This window comes from Loxodonta africana, chromosome 23 (assembly GCF_030014295.1).
Source record: "Loxodonta africana isolate mLoxAfr1 chromosome 23, mLoxAfr1.hap2, whole genome shotgun sequence".
Taxonomy (NCBI): domain Eukaryota; kingdom Metazoa; phylum Chordata; class Mammalia; order Proboscidea; family Elephantidae; genus Loxodonta; species Loxodonta africana.
In genome coordinates this window covers 30,948,497-30,961,900 of record NC_087364.1, presented here as the reverse complement: position 1 = coordinate 30,961,900, position 13,404 = coordinate 30,948,497, and the positions used below count along the sequence as shown (strand labels likewise).

General features: G+C 39.6%; 1 protein-coding gene across 2 annotated transcripts in view; it reads right to left on the bottom strand.

Annotated features, from left to right (window-relative positions):
- Positions 1-6,054, bottom strand: part of PSPC1 (paraspeckle component 1) — a 70,782-nt gene extending 64,728 nt beyond the window's left edge. The window contains exon 1 of one of the 2 annotated variants that reach the window (XM_003413965.4): positions 5,504-6,054. In XM_003413965.4, the coding sequence (XP_003414013.1) occupies positions 5,504-5,872 (369 nt within the window). In that variant the 5' untranslated portion in view covers positions 5,873-6,054. The other variant, XM_064275403.1, reaches the window with a different exon arrangement.
- Between the last annotated feature and the right edge of the window lie 7,350 nt (positions 6,055-13,404).

Below are 13,404 nucleotides of genomic sequence, written 5' to 3'. Positions count from 1 at the left end.
AGAGGCAACTAGGCGTAAAAGCCCCGTGATCTGCCAAAAAGTCATAGCCTTGAAAATCTGCACAGTTCTACTCTACCACACGTGGAGTCGTCATGAGTCAGAATCAAATCAATGCAACTGGTTTGGGTTTTTTGGTTTTACTCTTCAGATTCAGTCAGACACATTCACAACGTGAATTGTCAGTTTTTATGTTAAATCATCTAATTTTTAATTAATGGCAACCAATTCAATTTTTAATGCTGTTTAGGCCAAGTGAAATGTTTATGCCAGGCAAACAAAATGCTGTCAGAAATATTTTATACTAGGAATTCTTTTTTCAAAGCCTATGTTTTTTTCATGGTTTTAAATGGTTCTATGTCAGGGATTCTCAACCTCAGCACTATACATATCATGGGCCACAGTTCTTGTGGGAGGCTATCCTGTGCCTGGTGGCACAATGGTTAAGCGCTACTGCAGCTAATCAAAAGGTCTGCAGTTCAAATCCACCAAGCCACTCCTTGGAAACCCTACAGTGCTGTTATACTCTGTCCCATAGGGTCCCTCTGAGTCAGAATTGACTCGACGGCAACGTGTTTTTTTTTGTTTGATCCTGTGCATTGTAGGATGTATAGCAGTATTCCTGGCCTCGAGGCCAATGGAAACATCTCCCAGTTCTGACAATGAAAAATGTCTCCAGTTATTGCCAAATGTCCACTGGGGGGCACAACTGCCTGTTTGAGAACCACTGCTCTAAATGTGTACTGAAGTATCTGTTCTTAGAATTACTTTTTAAAACCCTAAATATTTACTAAATTAAAATTTTATCTTTGAAATGACACCAAAGAATTCTTTACTTTATGCCTCAGTAAATCACAACTATAAAACTTTTATTAAGTACAGAGACAGAGTTCCCTGGGTGGCACAAATGGTTTGCACTCAGCTACTAAAGGAACAATTGGCATTAGGCACCCACCCAGCAGTGCCACAGAAGAAAGGCTTGGCAATCTGCTTCCATAAAGATTATAGCCAAGAAAACCCTATGGAACTCAGTTCTACTTGGGTCACCGGACTCAAGAGCAATGGATTTGGGCTTTTTGTTTTTGGTTTCTTTTGGCGGGGGGGGGGGGGGGGTATATGCTACTTAAGCACGCACACACTTCGTTATCCTCACCAACAATCCTATAAGGTGGGTTTTGTTACTATCCCCACTTTACACATGGGGAAACAGGCCTAGAGAGGTTGGACTTGCCCAAGATCACAGTGCAAGTGCCAAGATTTAAACCTACACAGAATTCAGTCTCCATCAATACACCATAAATCCTGTCTGTCAGCTGCTGTCCTTGCATCGCTGTGCACAAAGAGTGAAACTACAGGTTCTTGATAATTGAGAAGGATACAAGAAACTAAGTGACTGCCCCAAGATGGTAGCTACTAAACCTAGGGTAAGATGATTTCCATTTTAGGGCTCTTTTCAAAGTACATGAACTATTCTCTGTTTACTAACTACTTAAAGCTGCAAGGTTACTGCTACAGACTGAATTGTGTCCCTCAAATACATGCGCTGAAGTTCTAACCTCAGTCCCTGTACCTGTTAATGTGAGCTTGTTTGGAGTTAGGGATTTTCTTGCAAGGTGTTATTTGTTAAATTTACGAGGTCACAGAAGTGGAGTGAGTCCTCACTCCTTTCTGAGTGGTGTCATAAAAGGGGAAAAGAGATATGGAAATAAATCACAAAATGGGAAGACAGGTGCTATATGAAGATGCATCTAAAAGTTAAGGAATGCCCAGAAACTCTCAGGGCTACAAGAGGCTGGAAGAAAAAAGGAAGGATCTTCCCATAGAATAGAGAGAGAGAGCACATGGCCCTGCCGACACCCTGACTTCAGACTTCCAGCCTCCACAACAATGAGAAAATAAATTTCTGTTCTCTAAAACCACCCAGTTTATGTTATTTTGTTACAGCATCCCTAGGAAACTAAGACAAGTATTAGGTAACAAATTAATACAAGGAAATCCACTGATGCAAACTGGAAATAGCCTTCAAGTCAATCAGTTTAAGATTGATTAAAGGGCAGGACATCCATCCTATGAAATGCAATATGGTTATTAAAAACAACCTAATGATACGAAAAGAAGTTAAACATTTATTAAATGAAAAATCAAATCATAATATATATAGTATGGTTTGATTTTGGAGGAAAAATTATATACAAAAGTTAACATGATCACATTTAGGAAGTGTTTTGGGGAGGAAAGACTTTTTCACTAATGCTAGAACTGTAAGAAAATTTTACTGCAATAAAAGATGACTGTAAATGATATCCTGGACAGGCTCACTAAGTACATTCTGCAATATCTTCTATCATATTTGAATAGTTTATAATAAGTATTTTTTTAATATATCATTTCATAATTAAAAAGAAAAAGCATGGGTGGTTTGAGTCTACAAAGACTACGTAAAAGTAAATTCAGTTCATCTTTAACTGGCTTCTCCAGAACCGGTTCTCAAAGTTTGGCAAGCCATCAGAGTAACATGGAAGGCTGGTAAAACTCAAGATTGTTGGGTGCCTTGCGCTGAGGCTTTCTGATTCAACAGGCATCTCTAGCAAATCCCCAGTTAACTGATGAGATGAGTAAATTTTTGAGATGGTATAGGATCAGCACTGCTAGCATGAATGGCAGAGGAAATACTTTAAGTGGCCTTCTGTTTACAGTAGAAGACATGTGAAGTTGCTGGACGTGGACCACAATCCATTGCTCCAGAAATTTGGTTTACTAAAGCTAAAATTGGAAACTGAGTTCAGGTTCAGTTTTAGTTACATTAAACTAAAATGTACTACAACTCTTCAGTTAACTTATCCAATCTAAACTGTCAATTACCGGCCAAAATCTAAAAAAAGAACATGCAGGTTTGGATCTAAAAGCCCACAGTAAACAAAACAGTCGAAGAGTCAAAATAGTCCAAAATAGACACACAGTTTATTTCATCCTTAACCAGCTGCCACTGAGTCAATTCTGAAGTACCATAAATTTACCATATTGATTAGCGCCTTATGTGGAACAGCCACTTAAAAGCTTTCCCCCACCTACGTACTAGCAATAATTACACTATACATCTCAAAAATGTTGTCTCACCTTATCAATTAACTGACAAACTAATAATTACTAGAAACATAAGCCAAGTAAACCTACACGACTATTTTAAAGCCACTACACACCCTATCCACTGTAGCAGTATTTATATTCAGATTGAATATAAACTTTGATTTTTCTAAGTAAAAAAATACATAATAGCTCAGAAACATTTATCGTTACTCACAGATTACACTGTAAAATTATCCATAAAGTCTAACTTTATAAACTAAATCCAAATTTCCAACTGACGAAGTTTTAACATCCATACACAAAACTTTACAGTGATAGCTTCAGAAGAGCATATCCCAAAGGAGCAAACAACAGTGGCCTTTCTCACCTCCCAATTTATACATTAACTCCCCACAGGTGATAAAAAATGGCGGGAAAGCAGGAACTATTAGAGTAGAGCTTTGTTGTGCAATCTGTCCAACATAGCAGCCACTGGAGCCCTGGGGTGTTGTCATTAAGAGCCTGGCTTTAACAGAAAAGTCAGCAGTTCAAATCTACCAGCTGTTCCCTGGAAATCCTATCGGGCAGTTCTACTCTGTCCCATAGGGTTGCTAAGAGTCAGAACCGACGGCAATGAGTTTGGCTTTGTTTTGTTTTGTCCACATATGGTTTTTAAATTTAAATTAAGAATAAATAAAATTTACAATTCAGTTGGAATAATGCAGCTTCAACCATTCCTTCTCTTTCAGAATGTCAACTTTGGGAAAGGACAAGATTGTTCCAGAGGCTAAGGATGATGAAAATGTGACATAACATCCCTCTTGGAAATTTCTTACCAAAAGCTGTTCATAATACTTTATTTTAGGAACCTTGCTTCCTTTAAAATAACTTTTGCATTTATATTAAAAATAATTTTACCAAGAGATAGGCTGTTTCTCTATGTCTAAAAGATAAGTAAAAGTATTTCTAATTTTATGTTAAAATGTATTTAAGTTGGATTTTTAAGGAAATGTCCATTTCTCATTACTATTAATCTCCTATGAAGATCTGACCTTTTCTTGGAGCCATTTAGATGTTCAGAAGTTCTCCCTAAAAAAAATAGTGTCATTTAATTATAATCATTTTTCGCCACATTTTAAAATTTTGCTTTGTCCATTCATGCAGAAAATCATATTTTGAAAGTCAAAGCTCCAATAAAGAAACTTCCACAAACTGCAATGAGCATCAGATATGAGGGTCTAACTGGAAAGACAATGGAAAAAAAACACTCATTTGCGTAAAAATGTCCTGCTCTTTGAAACATTTTGTTCGAAAATTCAACAACCAAATACGAGTTACAATAATGCTGTATAACTGACGTTGATGAATTCACCACAATGCACACAGGAAAACCTAATTAAGTAGATATTGTGTCATACAGATAAACCCTCAATGTTGTAATTTCGTAAAAACATAAATGAGACACAATTTTTGCATAATTTACTGGAAAACTTTTCAGGATTTAGATCAAAAAGGGGTTGACTACATAATATTCTAATACTAAAACATGTAGATAGAACATAAAGTAGTATATATTCCATCCTGACCCCCAAAAAGCGTGGAAATCCCCAGAATGTTGGCGGGGAGATCATATTACGTTAGATACATAACAATTCAACCCACTACCGCAGACTGAACGGGGCAACTGGAATAGAATTTAGGCAACTGACAGTTTACAGTGGTTCTGCGCTGAAGTGAGAAATAACGTAGTTTACCGTGAAACGTACGAAGATCCGGTTGCCGCCAAGAAGGTGATTTAGATTAATTTTTTTAAAGGAGAGCTGCTGGGTTGGTCCTTCATACCCACTGAAATTTCTACTAAGACCGAAGCTTCCGTTCCAAAGATTTTTCATCTTACCCAATTCATTTCCTTTATAATTTTGCCTCGAAGAATTTCTTTCTCAAACCGCTGCCCACCCCCCGCCAACCCTCCTGCGCCTCCCGGCCTTTTTAGATACCCTGGCAAAGGAAAACCTCAGTAACTACGCCACCTAGCGCGTGGCGGCAGGCTTCATCCACCCAGCAAAGCCCGAAGAACATAAAATGTTGGGGGGACCGCAGCCCAGGGCCCCTAAATCTAAATAAACTAAACGGCTGTGCACAGTCAGAAAGGGAAGGAAACGTAGCCCAGCAGTTTTAACCAGCCACACAAAGCCGGTATCGAAAAAAAGGCCACAAAGGCTTTTTCCAACGTAGCTGGAGAAAGGAAGTCCGAGCTCGGAGGTCTCCTCCCCAAAGGAGACCCTCCTTCCTTCCCTCACTGCGTTCCTCTCGCGCCACCACTTCCCACAACCGGTGAGCCCCCTTTGTTTACTCGTTCATCCGCCTCCCGCGCTAGACTAAGCCAGCAGCATCCTTGGGAGTCGCGACTGCTGTACGGCGACGCGCCGCGGACACTCACTAGGCGGATGAAGCCGAAGCCGCGGTCCCGGTTGATGAAGACCTCGCTGGGCTCGCCATAACGCTCGAAGAGCCTCTTGAAGTCCTCCTCGGTTATGTCGGTGGGCAGGTTCCCTACAAAGAGACGGCAGCGCTGCGTGTATGTCTTCTCGCCAGGCTTGAGGAAACTTTTAATGTCAATGGTGAACCCCATCTCCTCCTCGGGGTGGTCCTCCGGCGCGGCGCCCGGCTGCGCCTGCTCCCCGACCAGAGCCAGAGCCAGGGCTGTGGCGGCTGCCGGGTCGTTGTCCCCCGATGCCGACTCGAGCGCACGGAGACGGGCCGGGTTTTTCTCTATGCGTACTTGCTTCAGGTTTCCTCTTAACATCATCTTTTAGTCTGTCTACTTCGGACACGGAATATATGTCTCTGCCGGTATATATAAAGCTATATGTAGCTGTGGAAATGAAACGAGCACCGAGAAGGAGGAAGCTTAGGTAGCGGAGCTGGCCACAGTACCTTCCAGGACTCACAACCGCGGCGTCTGCACAAACAAAATGGCGCTGCCAAAACCTGTAGTCAGTGGAAGAGACTCCAAATGCGAGCTCCGCCCCCTTCGCACGCTGCCGCAGGTCGCAAAGGCCTAAGCCTCAGCCAGCACGCCTGCGCAGTTTTGGCGCCAACGGAACTTCGGCTAGCAGGGACTTACTGGAGCGAGGCGTTTTAAGCCTTAACGATTTTCGGGCTCCTCGTGGGCTAATACACAGGGAACTTCTAGTTCTAATACGCGTTGGTTGTACTTGTAGGAAAAATTATGTGATGTGCGCAGCAGTGTGTGAAAATACAGTGATTTGGAGGACATCCTTACTCTTTTAAATGTCTAGCTCAATTTTCAGTAACCTTATGGAGAAATGAAACCTTTAATTTTATACTGAGCATTGAATAACAAAATATTTTCCAGTGACTTAAACAAGTGAAAACACCTTTATTTCTGTTCGTTTGAAGAGCAAAGTATTTAGTATTGTTAAAATTAAACAACCCCCCAGAAGCCTGTACAACTCTCCAAGACTTCTGGGTATCTTATTAAATATACCCTACACACCAACCTCACCAGTCCCTTAATGCCACTTCTTTTTTTGCCAAGGACGTTAATCACTGTAGTAACAGATGGTAGATATTTAACCTAAAAGTTTTTTCCCCAAGATCTGTATCTCTGGGATTTTGGGTATTCCGTGTGCCTTGTTCTTGTGCACTACTGTATAACCTTCAAAAAACTAATTGTACGTTCTGTTCTAGGGTAAAAGTATTACAAAGTTTAGTAAAGCAAAAAGAAAGTTTTATTCAGCATATATTCAAAAAGGCAAAAGTGGGAAACAGACAAGCATGCTGCCAGAGCTGTCTGCCAGAGTCTAAGGAACGTTACAGAATCATCAGTATATGTTAACATCACAAACGGGTGAAATCATTGGAAGCCTTACCTTTTCATAGATTGGCTAAAAAATGTTAAGTCACCATGACTCTACATTTTGAATTGTCTTTCTTAATAATCATTGGTATAGGTTTCCATAACAACAGTCAGGAGAGTCTTCATTGGTCCACAAATCTTATTATTCACTAAAGGCTAATAAAAAAGAGTGGGAAGTATGTGGGTCTTTCGTGCTCTGTTTATGATTTGTTTATGTGAAAAATTCCCTAAAAGACATTTTCCAAGATTGTCTTTATACCTCAAGGCACAGTTGATGTGTCCATGGGAGTCCTTGTGAGTCCAGCTAGGTCTCATTCTCTACACTCAAGGACAGGGAATAATGGCTCCAGTATTATTTCCTTGATCCATTCTTTTATTATGAGGCATAAATGGCATATAAGCAAAAACCGTTTTTATGATAGTCACAGCAGACTCTCTAGAACTGATTACCTGTATGCCATCTGTCTTTCTCTCAATAAATAGTTGATCTCTTTGTCAAAGTCTTATTGTTTTTAACAGTTCATTTCTAATGACACAATCTGATTTTATAAAATAATTGTGCTGTTAACAGTCACATATGGCCAGCAATAGTTATTCACCTCACAGGTTTCTCCATAAAAATGCTTATAAAAGTAACACAAGAGACTGACTTGATTTGTAAACTTTCACTTAGAAAAAGAGCACAATAAAAATTATAAAAAAAAAAAAAAAAGTAACAGCCAGACTGTGAACTCCTGTAGGCCATAGTCTTATTGCAGGGGTCAACAAACTTTTTCTGTAAGGAAACAGATGGCAAATATTTTAGGCTTTGAGGGCCATAGGTGATTATCACCAACTACTCAGCTCTGCCCAGTACTGCTCCTGGCATAGACTAAGTCTTCACTGCATGTTAAAAAGGAATGAACTCATAGTCACTCTGAAAAACAAAGTTTTTCATAAAGTTTTTCACTCTTTTTCATAAACTTAAACATATACTTTCCTTATAAGAGCAATCCCTCTTCCAGGTATTTATCCAGGTGAAATGAAAACATGTACTATCAACGCTTTATTTATAATCAACAAAAACTGGAACAACCCAAATGTCCTTGAACTAGTGAATGGATAAATAGTGGTACATTCATATTTACCAATCATAAACTACTACTCAGCAATATAAATGAATAAACAACAACGTGACTCAAAAATCTACATCTGTATAACATTCTGGAGAAGGTAAAACTACTATAAAGATAGAACGTAGATCAATAGTTGCCAGGAGCTGCGGTAGTGGGGAGAGGTTGACTACATAGGAACACAGGAGTTTTAGAGTGATATAACTAGATCTTGATTGTGGTGGTGGCTACATGGCTGTATGCCTTTTCAAAACTTGTAGAACTGTAATTAAAAGGGTGACCGTTAGTATGCTTACCTTAAACAAAATTTACACTGTCCGAAAAAAAATTTTTAAACACAATTAGGGCTAATCCCTATTTATCTCAGTCACTACCCAAAAAAATTAAGTCCTAGGTCACTGTCACCCAGATTCTAATCCCCATACATGTTTATACATTCCTCAGTCTGACCCAATTTCCCCCACCCTTCCCAATTGCTCCAGAGCCTTCTATTGAGCCCTTGGAAACTCCCTGTCATCAGCAAAATCTCCTTTCTTAACTTTTTCACATAACAACCCCACCTTCCTGCTTTACCCAAAATTTGGCTGTCCCCTGAGGACTGCTTCTCCTGCAGCAATCTCTGAAGAGGTGGATGCGTTTTTCTCTTACATCCTATATGTCACAGGACTTGAGGATACCATAGGCGATATCCTCCTTCATCCGTTGCAACTTTCTCCTCCCTCTGTCAAAAATCCCAGCGCCAAAAAGCTCAGGCCAATGCACTGTCTTTTCCTCTCTCTTTCTCTCTCACTCTGTCTCAGCAATCGCCTTAGACCTATCTTTAAATTTATGACCACAAATACCAGTTGGGACCTCAGCCCCTAGTTATTTCCCTCTCAGTTCGAATTCGCCAGGCGCTCCTTGGAAACTCTATGGGGGCAGTTCTAGTTCTACTCCGTCCTATAGGGTCGCTATGAGTAGGAATGGACTCGAGGGCACTGGTTGGGTATTTCCCTAAATAATTTTCACACTATTTTCTCTGTGGCTTAATGGTAGCTGATAACATCTCCTTTCATTTATTTCACTGAAGAAAAAGTCACGATCAGAATAAAATCACCTCACTCAACACCAAATCTACCAAAGTAACTCCATCTGAAGCCAGGTACTCTACCTTCTCTCCTGTTACTGTTACTGAACGAGGGTTCTTGTCCTGTTCTATTAAAAAAAAAAAAAAATAAGACAGACACCACACCACCAGTTGCAAGGGAAGCAGAAAGTGGAAATTTATTGTCTGCACAGATAAGGAGCAATGTGGCAGGGTCTAGCGAACATAAGGCCACGTGCTTGCTGTCTGAGGGGTGGGGAGCTTTTTATTTCCAATGGTGTCCAGGGGGTTGGGTTTGGTGCCCAAAACTCTCTGCCCTTAGCCCTCCTATGTCCACAGTTGGATGTCCGGATGTTGAATCATGTTGGTGATGTTTAGGTCCAAGGACAGATTGAGGACAGCTCTTCAGGACCTGTGCATGCGCCAAAATCTTGGTTCGCGCATGCACAGGATTCTGGCACCAAATTCCAACTGTGGTTAGGGCCGCGGTGTGGTCGGGCCAAACCGCAGTTAGAAGCCATGGTTTGGTGGGCTGCAGAGGTGGCGGGGAACCGCGATGGAGCAGAGCTCCGTAGAGGCTTCATTACCATGTAAAACTGCCCATGCTTCACTCTAAGGCCAACCCATTCACTTTTACACTGGATGCCATCCGCTTGCCAAGTACTGTGCTTCTGCAGTTATCTAACCAATTTCCTGAATGATCAATTTCTTGATATGTACTGGATGACTCCCACCTGCAAAACAAACTCTGACGTATCTTTCATCTTGGAAAAAAACAAGAGAGAAGAAAAGGAAAACACCCTAGATTGCATGTTGTTGTTTGGCTCTTATCTTTTTTCCTCTTGAAAGAAAATTAAAAAAAGATAAGAGTTGTTTATACTTTCTGTCTCTACTTCCTTATCACTCCTTTTCTCCTTCAACCACACTAATTAGACTTTTATCCCCAAAATTCCGTTCTGAACCCTCTCTTGTCGTAATCTGCAGCAGTATCCACCTGGCCAGATCCAATAGTCAAATCTGAGATTTTACTTTATTCAACCTTTCAGCACTGTTTGTCATTGTAGATCTGTGCCTCAATTTCCTCAACTATAAAACTGGATAATGCCTAGTTCACATAGTTATTGTGCATATTAAATGAATTAATTAATGTAAAGCCCTTGGAAATTTTTCCAGCACCATAAATATTAGTATTATTGTTGATCGCTTCCTTCCCCCTTCTTGAAACACTGTTCTACCTTCTTTAATGTCACATTCTCCTGTTATTCATTCCACCTCACTGGCCACTACTCAGTCTGTATGTCCTTCTCAGAATTCTTAAACTCAGTATGATGGCTGTGAAAGAAAAAAACTAATAACAGACATCTTACTTTGATTTAAAATTTTTTTCTTACCCGCAAAACCAAAATTAACTGTAAAAAAAGACTGACCAAAACTGCAAAAGTATTTACTCGTTCTTTTTTACCAAAAGCTGCTGTGCAGTATTGTAAATTTCTCCTTTCCAGTTAAAAAAGGGCAGTCAACAACAAAACCATTACCTTGCGATTTAATGAAAAAGACTGTGGGCTTCTTTAATTTTAATTCCAGGAGGTCCAAATCATCAGGAATTACCTTTTTAATGCCAACTCAGTAACCATTGAGTACTTGGTCATCATGGAAATTCATATTCATTTAGAAAAAATTATTTCTTTAAAATCTCTGATCTTTGAGAGAGCTTCTTTTTCATTTCTCCTTCATGGATGGAGACTCATGTTACTCCAATTTGCAAATTGTTTATTAAATTTTGGAACTATCAAATGTTATATTATTGTTTTGAGCCAATTCAAAGATTTATTTTTTTACAATTGTAACTAGCCTACATTTAGCCACTTGTTTTTAGATACTAAATTATCTCCCTGCATTCATGTAGAATGACTGCTTGGAATAAACCTTTTGTTTCCATTTCTTTGATTTTTTTTCAACACGAAGAACCACTGGATTTGGTCCTCATCTCTTCTTTCGCTGCATTCATTCCTTGAAGTCAGAACATCCATACCAGGTGTGCCTCATATGGGCTGGAGCAGATTTTCTAAACTTTGGCATTATTAGTATTTTGGACTGAATAATTATTTGTTGTGAGGAGATATTTAGCAGCACCCCCACCCCATCAAGATGTGACATCCCAAATTGTGCCATGCATTTTTCTAAGTGTTTTATACTTATTAACTCATTTTCATAACAATATTTTACAGTAGGTATTATTATTGCATCACCTTCTTACAGATGCAAAAACTAACACAAAGAAAGGTTAAGTAACTTCCCGAAATCATGCATTTAATAAACGATACAGTTAGGATTTGAATCCAAACAGTATGTCTCTATAATCACTAGGCAAAGTGCTTACTTTGGATCTGTACCTGGATGTCAAATGAGAATCTCAAATTTAATGTGTCCAGATCAAGACTCTTGATTATTAACTTATAGGCCTTTCCCTATCACAGTCCTTTTCATTTCATAACTTGCACTATCATTCATCCACATCCTCATGCCAAAAACCAGTGGTCACACTTGACTTCTTAACTTAACACACACTCAGCGTTCCAATCAGCAAACTCTGTTAGCTCTACTTCCAAAATATATCCTAAACACAAGCATTCTAAATCAAGCCACTACCATCTAGTAACTACTATTTTAGGGCAAAAAGCATCACCAAGCCTAATGAAGCAAAAAGAAAGTTTTATTCGGCATATATTCAAAGGGGTAGTGTAGGAAATGGACAATCATGCCTCCAGAGCCATGTCTGCCTGAGTTTCAGCAAATATTACAGAAAAAAGTGGGAAAATGGACAAGCATGCTGTCACAAGAATATTACAGAGTAATATAGTAGTCCAAGGAATATTACGGAGTCTTAAGTATGTATTAACATTACAAACAGGCAAAGCATCAAAAGCTTCACCTTTTCATAGATTAGCTAGAAACTGTAATCCTACATTTTGAATTGTCTTTCTTAATAATCATTGGTACAGGTTTCGGTGAGGACAGTCAGGAGGGTCTTCATTGATTCAACAAATTTTCTATTCACTAAATGCTAATAGGAAAATATAAGAGTGGAAAGTCTTTTGTGTTCTGTTTGATTGGCTTATGTGAAAGGTTCCCTAAAAGATATTTTCCAACATTGTCCCAGCTATTGTCTTTGTATCTCAGGGCCCGGTTGATACATCCTTGTGAGTCCAGCTCCAGCTGAGTCACATTCTCTATGCTCAAAGACAGAGAATAATGACTCCAGTATTATTTCCTAAATCACTACTAATCATTATCTAATACCTTCTGGAGTACTCTTCTAATTATCTTCTTGCCTCTGCTCTTGCTCTACTAATATCAGTCTTCTACAGGGCAGTGTCAGGCTTTTGATTCCCATAGGATCTTGACAAGATATGTTGAAAAGCCCTCCTGCTACAAACCACCAAGGAAGGTTGGATGAATTACTAGAAAAAATTCTTTAAATGCAGAGCTAAACTTGCAAAAAAGTGTCCTGACCCTTTGGTTGGCAGTCAAGCTCTTAACCACTGCCTCACCAGGTTTCCAAAGGGAAATCCAGAGACCAAAAAAATTGAAAGAAATCAGGAAACCAGAGAGGTAAGCCAGAGCTGCCCTGAGGGCTTTTGCTGATTTCCAGGACGGAAAGCTTTGCTTTGTTAATGTCTGGGAATGGGCAGGAAAAAAAGCCTTGGACCCACCCAAGGTAGTGAATTGGAACTAAGATTCCCCAAATAAAGCCAGGACCCTCAGAGATTTGCAACCTAAGTGAAAAAGCTGGACAAAAAAAATATTCCTACTGTAAAGGAAAACGACATGATAAATTACTAGTTTTGGACATTTTGTAACTATTTTTGTAACTATGGTCTTGTCCTTGCAAGGGTTAACCAAACCAAAACCCAGTGCCCTCGATTCCAACTCATAGTGACTCTACAGGACAGAGTAGAACTGCCCCATAGAGTTTCCAAAGAGCGCCTGGTGGATTCGAACTGCCGACCCTTTGGTTAGCAGCCGTAGCACTTAACCACTAAGCCACCAGGGTTTCCTTGCAAGGATTAGAGGTTGAAATTTATCATTTCTTTGAGACCCAGGAAATACTCCGTAAGAGAGTGAATAATTGCAAAGATAAATTACGAAGGTGGCAGACAGCAACTAACCAAATCATCAAAGTTAACATTATCAGTAATGGCACAAATTAACAGCATGTGCCTCCTGATATGATGCGCTGAGAAGGACATTATATCACTTTT